Source organism: Lepidochelys kempii, chromosome 1, assembly GCF_965140265.1.
Source record: "Lepidochelys kempii isolate rLepKem1 chromosome 1, rLepKem1.hap2, whole genome shotgun sequence".
NCBI classification, from domain to species: domain Eukaryota; kingdom Metazoa; phylum Chordata; order Testudines; family Cheloniidae; genus Lepidochelys; species Lepidochelys kempii.
Window position 1 is genome coordinate 142,541,549 of NC_133256.1, and position 16,223 is coordinate 142,557,771.

At 40.6% G+C, this 16,223-nt stretch overlaps 1 protein-coding gene across 2 annotated transcripts in view; it reads left to right on the plus strand.

Annotated features, from left to right (window-relative positions):
* Window positions 1-16,223, plus strand: part of PDK3 (pyruvate dehydrogenase kinase 3) — a 79,426-nt gene that overhangs the window by 51,922 nt on the left and 11,281 nt on the right. For both annotated transcript variants that reach the window (XM_073357658.1, XM_073357669.1), the window contains 4 exons: window positions 7,093-7,170; window positions 7,767-7,843; window positions 9,540-9,641; window positions 9,896-10,006. In XM_073357658.1, coding sequence (XP_073213759.1) covers window positions 7,093-7,170; window positions 7,767-7,843; window positions 9,540-9,641; window positions 9,896-10,006 — 368 coding nt within the window. The remainder of the gene's footprint in view (window positions 1-7,092; window positions 7,171-7,766; window positions 7,844-9,539; window positions 9,642-9,895; window positions 10,007-16,223) is intronic.

Below are 16,223 nucleotides of genomic sequence, written 5' to 3' on the forward strand. Positions count from 1 at the left end.
AATAAACACAGAAAACACATTTATAGTTTCTAAAATAATTTATTTAAGCTACACAAACCAAGGGTCCACACCTATCCGTTTCACCCTTCTAAGTGAGTTCTTGAAGTGCTTTTCCATATGTGTTCCACTCTTGGTGCCCACGTTCCCCATGCTCTTGAGATTAGAATCTTTTGGCCAGCAGTGTCTGTTGGCCCAGGCCTGTACCATAAGTGCCCTCTAGCCTCCCTCCTGAGAGCATAAAATGGCAGAGTGGGACCAACTGTCTTTGGGTTCCTTCTTATTGCCCATGGGTGAGACACAGCCTTGCAAGCAATATGTTTTATTTTTGCATACTTGCATAGTTAATTTTTAAAATTGTATAGATCACTTTTAGAATAGTCATAGTATAGTTTTGTTTAAGTGTGTGTTGTTAGGGTTTTTTTCAGGTAATGCTTTGAAACACTTTTTTCTGTTATCTGGGACCGGGGCTTCAATCTTCGTGGTTGAACAAAAATCTCCAAGCAGTTTTAAGTATTGCTAAGTATTGTAAGCAAGACAAGACAGCTATACCACTTAATTGTGGCCACTTAAAATGTTTATTTTTATATTCAGTGAGCGGCACATCATGAGCACTTGTTCTGTTGGTTGTTCATTTTCATAATAAATTCAGAAAACAAGAAAAGCTCACTGAAACTTTTCCTCTTGGATAAATCTGAGACCAGCCTCTGATCTGGTAAACCAAATCTGAGCAGTCTTCTTCCAAGAGTTCCTTGATAAGCATTGGCTCTGCTATCAGTTCCTGGGATCCTGCCTCTTTGATACATGCTGCAGCAATTTCTGCTTTCCAAGTCATTGTCCCACATCGGTACCAAGTTGTATTAGAAGCTTGGCACAGAGTGCACATATGGTGTTTATAAGGGATTACAAAGAAATTACAGGGACTCCTGCTTCACCATTAGAGAAGTATTTCTTTTCCTTATCAGCCTCAGACCAGAGTATGGAGGCTTCTCCTTATGACTCCTGAATCTACTATACTTCAGTCAGAGAATTTAGGGTATATGTGTATCAACATAACCATAGGGATTATAGGGAGAGATGTTCTATCTTGTACTCTCCAATCCCCTTTTCGGCTCCATACACAGTTTGCCTATGGACCGCACCCCTGCCTTTACTGGGCTCCCTGGGTCTCTCCAGATGTTAGAAAGCCTTCCTCCATCCACTCCAGAGACAAATTGCCCTCCCATATAGAGTCTACAATCATCGACACCATCACATCCAGATAACTACAAAACTTTTGAGGATCTCCTCAGAAGAACGGCTGAAACATTAGAGATGCGGGTACAGGTTGTACATGAAAAATCGCATGTCTAGACATCCTGCTTACTTAATTATTGGAAAGAATGGCAATGCCAGTTAATGATGGTCTGTTAGAACATGCACACGTTTTGTGACATACATCACCCACCATACCACCAATGTCTAAGAAAGCTGATAGGTAGTAATAAGTTCCCTCTTCGAGATCTGAATATTTTTATACTCACCCAACACCTGGATCACTTGTGGTCACTGCTGCCCAGCAGCGTATGAATCAGCAAAGCTTCAAGTTCATGCTTCCAAATGCTTCCAGTTCCTATCATAGACAGTGGACCTCATCTGGTGTTGATGGCTGTGGGAATTAACCATGTCCACCATAATGGAATTGTGTGGAGGGTGGAAGAAGTCTCCCACGCTGGGCCATAATATTTATTGTCTGCCCACTTGCAAGTAGGTGCCAACAATGCTGAGGTCTGCCAAATGATTCTTGCCAGGTCTAGAATGGCCTCATTAATAGTAGGGGAATCTTTGAGGAAGAGGATGAGTGGAGTATGTCAAGGAGGTGATGGTGGGTGTCCTTGACTTCCTCTGGTGATATTTGGAGAGTGTCCGTCACTCTCTTCGCCATGTCCTGGAAGAGGCAAAACTCATCTGCCAGAGATGGCAGGAGAGGCAGGCAGCCTTATCCAGGGATTAGGAGGATATGGTCCTTGGGGTCACTTCTTCCTCTACAGTGCTCTCGTGATCTTCCATTATTTTTTCCAGAGGTTCTGAAGCTCTGGAAGACACGGCTGAAGAGGTGCGCCTTGAGGATTGGACTGGAAGCTCAAGAGGCACGGTGGCAATATACAGCCCAAGATTGCCAGTATTACTACTGTTGATATTGGGCACTGTAAAGATCCTGGGATGAGTACTGTGATGCCACCTCCTCAGGTTTGCAATCGGAGCCCGCACTAGAGAGCGGAGGAATGTGAGGGGGCAGTCAGGAAGATTGCCATGCCAGGTGAAGACTCTGTCTGAAGGTCTTGGCACCGAGGAGACTGCAGAACATCTGATACACGGAGGTCCCTAGAGGGTTAGAATTCCATCAGTACCAACCAATTTGATTCCATTGACGGTACCGGGATGGATGGAGATCTTGACCATACTGGTCGCTCTGGTGCCTAATGAGGTGTTGATGACAGTATCAATGTAGGATCATGTACCAGCAACGTCTTTTTAGAGGAGTGCTGACTCATGTCCTTTAGTGCCATTGACTCAGTGCCTGTGCCCATTGGGACCATGGGCTTGTCAATGGTGCCTGCCACTGAGGACTTCCATGAGCCATGGGTACTGGTCTGAGAAGGTACCGTCTGCATCGAGTATACCAGAAAGCATTTGCGGCTATCTCAGGGTTCCTTGTAGGGGACTTCCCACTCTCTCTTTTTCAGTTATTTGTGAGAGGAGTCAGTGGCTTGTTTCTTCCCCTCAGGCCTCAACATCTAAAGGCTCTGGGCTGAAGACTCACATCTGCCAGGTAACTCGTGGCGCGGGTCCGGAGAGCTGGCTCCATGAAGATAATCTTCTATCTGAGCAATTTGTCCTTATGAGACCAGGGCCTGAGTTGTTGGCAGAGACCACACTTTTGTTGAATGTGGTCTTTCCCAAAGCAGTGAATGCACTGGGAGTGCTTGTCTGTGACCGGGATCTCTTCTTTGCAAGAGAGAGGCACTTCTTGAAGCCCGGTGACCTGGGCACATCCCACTGGGGGAAGGATTCCCTACAAGGAAAAAGGAGGGGGGGGGGGAAATGTTTTTATTTTTTATTTTTAGGGAGAAAAGATAAGAAAACGGGAAAAATTAGAACTACAACTAAGAACTAGGAGACTAACTATAGAGATGCAAATTGAAAGCAGTGGTCCTCACGGACTGTGAATACCTCTGTTTCTAGCCAGGGGCAGTTGAGAAGGAACTGAGAGGGGTTAGCCTACGTGTGCTGACTAGCCTTGTGATAGGGCACGAGGGGAGACAGCGCGTGTGGGCCTAATGGACACTGCTACCGAAGTTCTCTGATTGGTCGCGCAAGCATGCAAGCACAGCTACAGCGGAGCACACTTAGGGACACACATCTCAAAGAACCATTGTTAGTGTACAAGGTGAGTAACTTCTTCATCCTTCAGCCACACCCAGCTTCACTGCACCTCTCAGCCTAGATGCTGGCTGGTTAACCAACATGGTGAAATCTTGATCCATTTTGATTTACAATAGACAAGTCTCCACAAGATTTGTTTGTGGTCAGGTGGGAAGAAAAATCATTATTTGAACAGAGCAGCATCACCTCTCCCTCACAGAGTCTGATGTTTCTACAATTTTGGATTATCTCTTCTCCTTAAAGAGATTAGGACTCTGTTAGCTCTGTAAGAGTTCATCTAGCACATATGAAAACTCACCATCCGCCAATACAGGATCACGCTAGATCATCACACCTTAAAGTGACTAGGGTCCTCAAGGTCTTAACGCATGTGTTCCCTCCAATATATGTGAATCTCCTTCTTCCTGGGACCTTAATGTTGTTACGAATTACACCTGGTAGGACACGCACACCAATGCTGCGAATTACATCTGGTAGGACACGCACCCAATGCTGCGAATTATACCTGATAGGTCACGCACAGTTCAAATCTAGGCTGAGGCACAGAAACAAAGTCCACAACTGCAGAGTTCCCAAAAGACACTAAGTTTATTACGCTCGAGCGTGGTGCCCCCCTGCTAGCCAGGGGGGGACCCTGAATACAGATTATACAAAGGTTATATACTTTTTAGCAAAGCATGTTGCCCTCATGCATCGGAAACCTTAGCCAATAAACAAACCCTTGTCTTATCTACCACCTATCCCTGCTTGGTGCATTCCTCGTGCTATACCAGTATGTTAATTACACAACATGGTCCTAAAGCCATGCATCAGTAACTTTTATTATCAGAATGGGAGGCCTCACATCAAGGCCAAGAGACAGGGAGTTAGAGACTAACAAAAACCAGATACTGGGAGTCAAGGCAGGCTGGAGACAAGGAGGAGGATTTTCACAGGGATTCAGTATCTAAGAATCACTCCTCCTGGTGTATGATGTGCTGGCATTTAAACAATGGTGGGCCCCAAACCAAAATTAAGTCACATATGCTAACTTTTCCTTAACAATGTGGTTTTAGCTGGGTTGATTTTGGGGGAGAGACTGGGGAGAGAGGGGTTGGCTTTTGAATTCTTAGTGTGATTACATCAGCTCAAAGGAGAATTATAAGCATTCATGGCAGCCCTATTGGAAACTGTTTTTCACAAGGACAAAGTTTCTCTTAGACCTCCAGAACTGTTCGCTTACATGTTTTTCTTTCACTCTAGTGACAGTAAAGTGAAGCTCCACTCTCTGAATGTGTTAAGAGCACTCTTTTTCTAGATTGTTTATTGCCTTTGCAGAAGGGATTACAGGTCAGGCTGTATCATCCAAAAATATCTAAGTGGATATCAGAGTTTATTAAAATGCTACCAGGTAGATAGATTAAAGTCTACTAGTCAAGTTAAAGCTCACTCCACAAGGGCTCATGCCGCTTCTTTCAGAAGTGTCCTGATTTCTGAAATTCATGGAGAAGCCACCTGGAGTTCTGTGCATGCATTCCATAAACACTATTCCCCTGTAAAGACACACAGAGCCAGCTGTCCATTTTGGCAGAGCTGTATTACAATCTCTAAATAGGCTCTGAGCATTCACTTCTTAGCATCAGGTTACTTCTCGAAAGTCACCAAGAGTGGAAAGTGTGTGTGTGTCTGTGTGTGTAGACAACCACTCAAAGAAGAAAAAAAGATGTCTTACATAACTGGTTCTTTTTGAGTTGTGTTGTCCATATGTATTCTGTGACCCGCCCTCCTTCCCTTCTGGTACAGAGTCCTTTAACACCTGGATTCTGTTTTGGCAAAGGAAGTGAAAGGCAGTTGGCCCTGCTCTGTTCTTTTATGCCCTTGGGAGCAGGGGCAAGGACACACAGGATGTAGGGATGGGCCAATGCAGGCTGCTGGCCAAAAGATTCCCATGTACACTGAGAGGACTACATATGGACACCACATCTGTAAGTAAGATAAATAACCATTTTTTTTCCCTATGACAAAGGGATTTGAAGAAAATGTAAGCCATTAAAAAAAATTCGGTCGCTTAGCCCTTCTTAAAATAGTCAGAACAAACCTCAAATGATATAAACTACTAATATCAAGCAATGTACAAACTACAATAAATATTTTAAAATGATATTCTAATGCAAAAGATAATTTTTGTAGGATTTTTTTTTTTTTTACCCCTGTTAAAAAGGAAATCTTGGTGCAGCCCTACCTATGGTGGTAGTATTGGACTATCATAATATTGCTGTGCCATATTAAAGCCAAAGGTATATACTACTGGTTGTGAATTTGGAGTCATTTGGGGAAAGGGTTCCTCAGATAAGCCCTGCCTCAACTCCCCCAATAAGGAGTTCACTTTATTATTCAAACGGCTCTAAAACCCACTTGCATAGTTATATTGCCCTGAAAATTGGTATTCCACAACAGAAGCTGGGGTAGATTTTGGGGAAGAGAGGGAGGAGAACACTCATTGAGATGAAATCATCAATTACCCCCTCTCAGAGTTATTGTATCAGACTGTATTCATCTTCATGGGTGTTCTCCTTCATCTGAGAACATCCCATTGAGATGAATAAGCATCTTTACACCTTTGCAATCCTCCTGTTTGTAGAGTTTTGTGCATAGATCCCCTCACTTTAAACTAGCCCCCAAATTGGAGTACAAAGTTTGGGGCTTCGTTCCACTCCGTTTTGCTGACTGCAGGTGATATGTATGCTCCTCGCTGCCCCCCTCTTCCTTTCTCCAAGTCCTTCCAATCCTACTGGGGGCATGAAGGGGCCAGGAGGAGAACAGAACTGGTAGTTGAGTGGCAGTGAGGTGTTCCCAGGAAGGCTTTGTACTCCCCCACCACAGGTGTCCTGCAACCATGACCCCCGCACTATCACCACTTACTCAAAAAAACAGGGAAGTTCATGGGCTAAAAACTTTGTAAATTCAGATTTAAGGTTGGCCTATAGTGCCTTGTACCCTTCCAGAATGTCAAGGTGCACCTGTGCTTAAATCTCTTAAATACAGGGTTATGGTACACACCAATCCCACCTTGCAATCTTGATTGTGCCCTCTTTGGGCTCCAGCGTCCCCAAACGTATGTTATAACATTCTATCCTTCCAGAGGATTTGAAGCATTCTGGCAACACAGCACATGGATACAGTAGGAGAAACTGTCAGACTGTATCTTTTCTAAATAAAACAACAATTGAAGGCAGGCTTAGTGAACGGCAGCTGGCCTATACTCAACTACTTTTACCTACTCAGTTTAAACCATTCCAGAGTTGCTAGATCTTGTAACCCACCCCTTGGCCCTTGTCCTAAGGATGCCTTTTTCCCTGTTGTGTGCTGTTAAGTATGCTCTCATACTACTATAAATTTCCAAGGCAAGATGACTGTTGTGTGCCTCTACTTGCACAACCCTTATAACTCAGGACTTCGGATAGTAAATCCTTTTTTAAGATAATGTGCCCTTTCTTGGGGGATGGGAACATAGATACACAGTAAAAATAACAGTGAAAATGCACACTGATTTCAGACTTGTAAGCCAGTGCCTAAAAAGTCAGATATCTGCTTGCAACCTTGTTATTTTGAGATGTTGAATGAACATTGCTAGCCTTTTTGCATAAATGCAGAATTCACAATAAAGTATGCTCTTTTATTCTTTCACAGATGCTTATGAAACAGCTAAGATGTTGTGTGAGCAGTACTATCTGGTTGCACCAGAGTTGGAAGTTGAAGAGTTCAATGGTAATAGGAAGTTCATTTTATTTTAAGTGCTCCAGGAAATACAGGGGAGGGGGGGTATAGAAGTTTAATAGAACAAGTATACTTGCTAGCTGTTGTTTAGTCAATAGATAAGATTTTAAATTGAGTTACTGCAGGATTCAAATATCATATACAAAGAGGTCTCTTTCCTTGCCCTCCTAATTCCTCTCCTTTCTAAGGCAACAAAGAAGTTGATTAGTTAAATAAAGTGATTCCAGTGGGAGGAGCACCCTAACATAGAGGAGCATTTGTTTAATACTTGATGCTGAGGGGAAAGTGCTGCATGATGAATCAGATATCATTTCCAGCAGCTGCCTTTGCTTTCCTTCAAGTTATCTTGTGTAGGTAATTACCAGGCCTGATTCTACTTATCTTCTGATATGACTGCATTCTGTGTTTAATTGTAAAGTATGTTTTCAAGTTCCACTATTACACATTTGGAAAGTGAGAGAGAACATAGTTATACAGTTGTCTTTATTTGTTACAAATTCAGCTTACTGCAGTAGATGGAGTGAACTGTGATACCACAAGGGGAATATGTTGACATTTTTTTTTAGCTAAGTTTTATTTATTTCTAGCTAAATCTCCAAGCAAGCCTATTCAAGTAGTCTACGTACCCTCACATCTGTTTCATATGCTATTTGAGTTGTTCAAGGTAGGTAAGATTTATTAATGCTCTGATTGTAATTGTATGTTGTAGTTAAGGTTCTTCTCAGTCATAATGTTTGCAAAAGTAATTCTTCCTCGTGTTCTCATACTTTTTGTTTCTGAAAGTTTGGAGTGATGTGATGAAAGTTAGCCCTTGTGCCCTTCCCTAGCGCACATACTTCAAACACTCATTGACACTCCAGTGATGACTGTACTCCTTTCTGTATCTGGTTGACTCAAAACAGCTTGTGGTAAAATTTCTAACACTACCCTTAATGGTACAGTACAAGACCTTATTATTTTGCTCAGGATTTTTGCCTTATTGGATGGTTTAAAGGCTGGGATATTTGGGTGGATGCTAGTGCCCCTCTTGAAGGATGTCAGTTTTCTTTTTGAATGGTGTAACTTCTAAAAAAATTGTTTACTAATGTTCAGAATAACTGACAAGTTAAACTGTAAAGCAGAGAGAATAGGAGAGACATTACAGTGCAAAAATTGTGTGTTTTGTGAAATAATGTGCAAGTTCCCAGAAAGGCATAATTTGACACATTTTAGAAATTAAAGAAAACAAATACATTCAGTAGAAAGCAATGTGGAGTTTTTCCAAAGAATATATTTTTCTTTTTGTGTTTTCCATTAATGTGCATGTACTCGACTGCTATCTTTCCCCTGTCCTGTCATGAGCTATATGATATGTGACTTACTCTAGGACAGAGTTGGTGCAACTTTGTGGAGTGATGCTGTAGATGTGTTTATAAAACTAAAATTATATCATTCGTGCACTAATATAAAAGTCAAACACACAGTAGTAGCTGTAAAAATGGTGTTCAATTTCTGATGTACTGTGAGTGCAAATTGCATTGATTAAATGTCTGCAACATAACAGTTTTGATGTGGGTCAGGAACATCAAGGCTTTACCATACTTCTATTGCACTTTGTCACTTTCAAAGTATAGTGATTTATTTACTCTGTATGACTAATACAAGTGTTAATTTCTGTACTGTGGAAGTGGGCAGTCTTGGTATGTATGAATTTAATGTAGAAATACATTTCTTTACAATAGAACCTCCGAGTTATGAACATCTTGGAAATGGGGGTTGTTTGTAACTCTGAAATGTTGGTAACTGAACAAAACGTTATGATTATTCTTTCAAAAGTTTACAACTGAACATTGAGTTAATACAGCTTTGAAATTTTACTATGCATAAGCAAAATGCTGCTTTCCTTTTATCTTTTTAGTAGTGTACATTTAACACAGTATTGTACTATATTTGCTTCTTCTTTTGTTGTTTTTGTTTTGTCTCTGCTGCTGCCTGAATGTGTACTTCCAATTCCAAATGAGGTTTGTGATTGACTGGTCAGTTTGTAACTCTGGTGTTCCTAACTCTGAGGTTCTACTGTATTGTTTTGTGCTTTTATGGTGAGGTATCCAATAGAAATATTAAGTTACTTTTACAGTAAAGTATTACAATATAAAAATGTAATAAATTGACAGTTGACCTCCTGTCAAGTATATCTTGAGTTCACTCAGGTATATCCTCTTCTGTATCCATGTATGCAAATTTAGGGCAGTTTTATTCACAAGTTTTTCAGAATAACACAGTGAAAATGTATCCGATTTGTACATTGTTACTAAAAGTATTTATGGTAAAGTTGAGGTGAAGAATATATCAGAATCTAAAACATATGGTTTTAACTTTAGAACTCAATGAGAGCTACCGTGGAATTACATGAAGGTAGGAAAGAAGGCTATCCATCAATTAAAACATTAGTCACTTTGGGGAAAGAAGATCTATCCATAAAGGTAAACTAATAATATTTTTACACTGCTGAACTGACTTTCAAAGAAATGCTCACATTAGTAATGTTTTCGATAAATTTATCTTTAATTTTACAAGGACTAAATTATGTACTATGTATAGGTTCTGGCACTCATTCCATTTGCATTAATGTTTATACAAGTGATTCAAATAATGCTTTTTTTGTGTTTGATGCTTGAACTTTCTGTTCCCGAGCAGATATTGAGTGTTCAAGTAAAACCTTGACTTTTTTCTGTAGATAAGTGATCAAGGAGGTGGTGTCCCTCTGAGAAAAATAGATCGACTGTTTAACTACATGTACTCAACAGCACCTAGGCCTAGTTTGGAGCCAACAAGAGCTGCACCTTTGGTAAGCATCTGTGGGTCAGGGTAAAATATTTTTTCAGAACGTAAGTGCAGTTACACTCCTCTAATCTCTCTTCTAGAGTAATCTTTTTTCCTACATTAAAACTTCTTGAAGTTTTTCTATCACAGAAACTGGATATCATCAGGAAATCTGCGTAGGCAAAACTTATCAGGAGAAAATGCTGCTGATACTTCACTATTATTAATTTTTAGCAACTTAACTTTGGAGTAGGAAATTACTTTTCTTTGAGTGTTTTGAACACCATATGCTTGGAAATAACTGTCTATATACAGTGCAGCATTTTAAAACAGATGAATGTAAAAGATGTTTAGTATCTAAATTAACTAGAATATAGTGTTCTGCATATACACCAAATAGTAGCCAATTAGCTGGGCCACTTTTTTCAGTATTATAGCACTTACAGAGCACTGCCCGTAAGTAGGAAGTGAGTTTGTATCAGATTTTTAAAAAATGACTTTTATACAGGTTTGTTTTTGTCCTGTAACAATAAAATGAAATCAAAATTTGTTTAATGTGTGGTGTCACCAACTAACTCATTTTAGACTTTGCTCTTTAGTAGTGGCATCTGTCATTCTATTCCTCTTCAGTAATATCTTCTGTGCCAGATTTACAAAAATGTTCAGCACCCGGTAGCTCCCAGTAAGAACAATGGGAGCTGCTGGATGCTGAATACATTTCAGATTTGGCCCTTCGGTTGTGTATGATTCCTTCTTACAGGATTTATACATTTTGTATGTATTGGATCACTGAAAAGTTGGTCTAACTAGTATACCACTTGGCTGGCATTATTTAATAAGAGGGTTGGTTAATGACCTACAGTTCACTTGCCTTTAATCATAGATACCCCTCTTCTCATCTTGTTCGTTCTGTACAGTTTCTTATGCAGTTTTTAGCCTTGAGTATGTAAAGTAAAAAATGGTATTTTGGGCACTTTCCTCTTCATGTTTTAAATACTCTCCTACCAAACGTGTTCTTGTGTGGTATTTGGTGGTGGTGGTGAACTGCATTAGTTTGCTTTGCTGTTTGTAAGCAAATAAGAAGATATGATGCCTTCCCCCAGAGAGCTTACAATCTAGTTCATACACATAATGTGTTTGGCATGGAACAATCTCATTGGTAAAGAGAAAATTACTGTTTTCCTTCAGGTTATTTGAGTGGCTCTACCTCAACCATCTGCTTCTCTTTTTGGGTATCTCATTGTTTGATCCAGCCTCAGATGCTCCTGCAGTGCAAATGAACCCCAATCTACATCTCTGTTGACTTGCACTCTCATCTTTCTATAGCCTATCTTTCTAACTATTGCTTCTTTTGACTCTTCAAATTCTAGATTAATACCAAATGCTTCAAAAACAGAAGTGCTCTTTTTCTACAAAATCCTCTTGGATAGTCAGCAACATGGAATGGTCTCTTTAATTCAAACCTGAAGTTTGTTCCCAGTATCAGGAATTGTTTAGTCCTCCTTGACTACAGTCTCTCTTCTTACTGCACCAGTTTTGTCTAGAAATCTGATTTTTACCACCCTCAGAAAATTGCCAGAACTCATCCATACCATGAATCTGATAAAATATCTTATTCGTTCCTTAATCACATTTTGTCATCACTATTTTAATTTCTCCTTTTATGGTTTTCCTAAACTCCTGCTCTTTTAAACTTTTGTAAGATCTAGACTATTTTGAGCAAATTATTTCCTGTATCCTTTTCAGTCGCTTCTTTTCTATCTGTGAATCCAGTTAAAAACTGCCTTCCTATCTTTCCTAATTCTGTATACAATCATTCCATTTAATATCTTATCTCTGATCCACTTAATCCATACCTTCTCACTTGGGATCCAATCCTGCAACCACTGACAAGCATACTTATTCTTAAGCATGTGCATCAGTGCTTACAGGATTGGGGCTTTTGCTTATCCAGTTTTGTCATCTTCTATTTCCCCTGAGATTTTACAAAGTTCAGGGGGTAGGGAAGGTGTTACTATTATACTTGTGCTGCCAATCTGTGTGGGAACTCCTTTCCTCTAAATCACTTTCTCACTAGGAATTCTACTGTAAAATCTGTCTGCCTGTAGTTGATACTATATTCCACTTTCATATTTTCCCATACCTATTTTTCCCATGAACGGAACCTTATATTGTCTCCTAATCTACAAGCCAGTTGCAATTCTATAGCAGGGGTGGCCAAACTCACTGACCATCCGAGCAGCATAGGATGATCTTCAGAAGTTTGAGAGCCAGGCATTCTGGCCAGGGGGCTGAAGCACCAGCCGGGGCTCCAACCCTGAGCTCCCCCCACACAGGGCAGAAGCCCCTAGGCCCAGCAGGCACCTCCCATGGGGCTGAACCCCCAAGGCCCACCACCCTGTGCAGAGCCTCGAGCCCCCGCCCCCAGTCTGATAGGCAGAGAATGGGGATGTGGTTGGCTCCACGAGCCACACTTAACTGTAAAAGAGCTGCATGTGGCTTACGAGCTGCGATTTGGCCACATCTGTTCTATAGCATTTATACTTCAGTTTTCTTCTACTCTACTCCCTCTTCAGATGGCATTTCCCTCTTCTGCCTGTATGAGCAGTTGTTTTCAGTCGGTAAAGCATTCTCTTTCTCTCGCCCCCTCAATCTTCCAAAAAGGAAAGAAAAGTGATCCTGGCAATTATTGTCCTGGAAGTCTGACTTCTTCCCTCTAGGGTAGTGGACCAAATATTGAGAGAGAGAGAGAGAGAGAGAGAGGTCACTGAGCTCTATCACTACATGGCCCATGGGGAGAGGATTTCCAAAGCAAGGCTCACCATCCTGTTTCATCCAATGCAAGAGTCGAGAGAGATAAGACCTACTGCTGATTCTATTGTTGAGGGAGATGATATGATCAACTGCTCAGGTTTTTTTGGCCACAAAATCAGATAGTTCAGGATAATGTAGGAAAGAATTTCCTGTTTAAATTGAATCATTTAGCCCATCTAAATCACAGGAAGATTATTTTTCCATCACTGAATATCAGAGACCATAAAACGTAACTCAGTAAAGACCCATCACTCCTGTATAGGAAGGAAGGTCTATACTTCAAATGATTGTATGATACTCTTATTTTACTTCATATAACACATATCAGAACTTGTCATATATTGTAAAATGATTACTTATATTTTTCTGTTTTAACTTTCTCTCCCATTTTTTTAACTGAGCCCATATACAATGTATGAAACGTTACATTTGATTTTGGTTTTAGTTCTTTGATGAATATTCCTTCTTTTTCAATAATTTCTGCTACGAAATTAGGTCAGTGGAGAAACCTTGTTACCATGGCAGCCAGTCCTGTCAGTAGGCATCAGGAAACTAAGCAATTGCTTAGGGCCCCAAGCAGCTCACGCCCCACCAGCCCCCATTAATTATTAGTATGTGTTGTGTGGGGGAGGCACCAAAAATATTCCTGCTTAGGGCCCCCACTGGGCTAGCACCGGTGCTCCCAGCATTCTGATCCTGACAAGGTCTTGGGATTGCCTATACTATGTATTTATAATTGATAAACAACAATTGAGTTCATTGACACTTATATTTAATGACAGTTAAATCTTTAAGAGACCGGTTTAAGTCACACATTTAAAATCTAAGTTAACTATTTATAGTGGGGAAAATGTGCTTTAATTTAGATCTAATAGATAATGCTAACAGAGCATGTTTAATACAGTGTGGAATACATTTCCCATATATCTGGTGCACAGTCTAATATGTGGTGAAAGATTGGTGTTAGAAAGCTTGTTTTCCCAAAGACCAGAGTGTTGCCCCCATTGCCTGTATTCTGTGACCTAGAGCAAGGACAGCCCTGACACAGCAGTTAATGTGTGTTAGTTGGTGTACTTTTACTTGAGAGAACAGGGTTATGTTAAAACAAGATCCCTGGACTCTGAACCTTGTGGCCTTCAAGGTGTCCACCAAAACAGTGCATGAAAAATAGGAAGTCTGCTTTCCGAAGGGTGAGCTGGAGAATATGGGGAGGGGAAGGTAAAATTTAGGAATGAATTGGTGTGGGATGGCATGGACAAAAGTAAGGAACGGGAAACAAGAAAGACTGGGTGGTGATGGAACTCCATGGTGGAGTCTGGGGACAGGTAGAGTGTGTTCTGGGGGTGCCCAAAATTTGGGGGCAGTGAGTTCTGTTTAGTCTTGATCCACTCTTGAGGATGAATCATGTCAACTGTTAGCTCTCCCAATTCACATGGTTTTTAACTTTAGTAAAATAACTAGTGTCCTATGTCCAGCAAAGACTTGAGTGTAGTTTTTTAAAAACATTTCTTTGGAAATTGATTATTTTGCTATCCTAGAAAAAATTCTTCCATTGTTAACGATTCACAAGAAATAAATATGCTCTTAAAATGAGATGTCTCCAAGTAATGCATGTGCCTGTATGTCCTGTGTTAATGGGAGTCTTTGAGAAGTGAGTTTATGGCATGCTGTTTTTTAATTTAAAAGAAAGAGCAAGTAAACAAACAGCTATTTTCATAGTGGAAGCACAGATACTAATAACTATATAACAAGCAGCATAACAAATATTTCCAGGAATTATCTTCCCCATTTTTCTCCTCCATTTCGCTCCAACTTACTGTTTTTGCCATCAACTTAAAAGTTGAGCAATGCTGTAATCAATCCAAGTCTCTGCATTTAGATTCTGTAAAAATCAGGCAACTTCCCTGGAAGAAGTTGTGTGTGTGTGGTATGCATGTCTATAAAGATAGAAATGATAAAGCTGCACAATATGAGAGAACATGGGAGCTCTGGTATAAAGGTTTTATCAATCTGAGTTTGGAATAGCTGTAAGAAAAGGAGTACTTGTGGCACTTTAGAGACTAACAAATTTATCTGAGCATAAGCTTTTGTGAGCTACAGCTCACTTCATCGGATGTATTACTCATGAGTGTTGAAGCCATGCACTCATTGTGTAGGTCATCCCGAACTCATGCTGGAAAAACCTTTAGAACATAGCATCCCATTGTGTATTTTAAAATTCAGGCCCGATCCTTAGCTGATGTAAATCCAGTGTTGCTGTTTCCTTGAGGTCCTTACATGATATTTACCTTACGTGATATCTACCTTCTTTTCTGGGAGGCAGATTTTGGGTCTGAACTGATTGAAAGTTTCAGCTTTCAAGGTGGTGGCCATAGCAATAAGTATTGTGCCCCCAGTGGATACATACTTGTATAGAGACTCATTGCAATTTGATGCTATGCTGCTTTTCCATACAGTTTAAAGTGTATCACTCAAGGGGAAGACAGTATGATGTACTTTACTTTTATAATTAAGGTCTTAAATGAAGGAGATGGAGAAATCAGAGCAAAATTATAATAATGCAGTTTGTACGCAATGTGATGCTTGTACCATTGTTGATTTTCTGAAAAAGGTCAGGGCTGAGGTTCTTTTGCAGAGCTATGTGAGGAAGTTAGTACAGCAACTCACGTCCATAATGCCTGGCTCAAGCCAGGGTTATTAATACTAACCTCATTAGTAACTTTTCTCTAAAGTCTGTCAAGATGACACGTTAACAGCCTTATTATACAATGTGTTACTGGGTATTGGTGGTACTCGAATTCCCATACAGGGTTTCTTACAACCGCTCTGTTCATCATTACTGCCCCCCAAACAGTGGGTGGGCTTGCTAGGGAGCCACAGAGGTGAGTGATTCCTCTAGTCAGTTAGTTAGCCAAGAAGCTAGAGCAGCCATTTGCTTGTTCGTGTTTGTGGGATGTGATTCTTCACAAGGACTAGATTACATAAATGACTGAATGTTAAATGAGCATTTTGGTCCTTTTCCTGTGCTTCTGGTTTGCCTTTCTTGTTGTTTTGCTGTAGTTCAGACTTTTTTGGCAGCTTTTTGTTGTTCATTGCTTTGTAAGAGCATAGTTTTCAAGCACTTTGTTTATTGCAGCCTATCTTTCTTGCTTTGGAAAGTCCTTGCCAATATAAGGGGATTCAAACAAATAACAAGTATGATAATTCTCTGCCTCAGCTGGGCTGATGTTGTGGGGGGCTGAAACAGGGTGTGCGCCGCTCCTGCCTCCTTGCATCACAGAAACCTGCTTAGACTCCCTTAATTGTTTATCTAACTGTGCCATTCATTTACGTTCTCTCCACCAACCCTTTACAGTCTCTTTCAGCAGTGCTATTTGCAGTGTACCCTGTGCTTTTGGCCCTTCACTTGGACCTGAGAGGGACTGAGG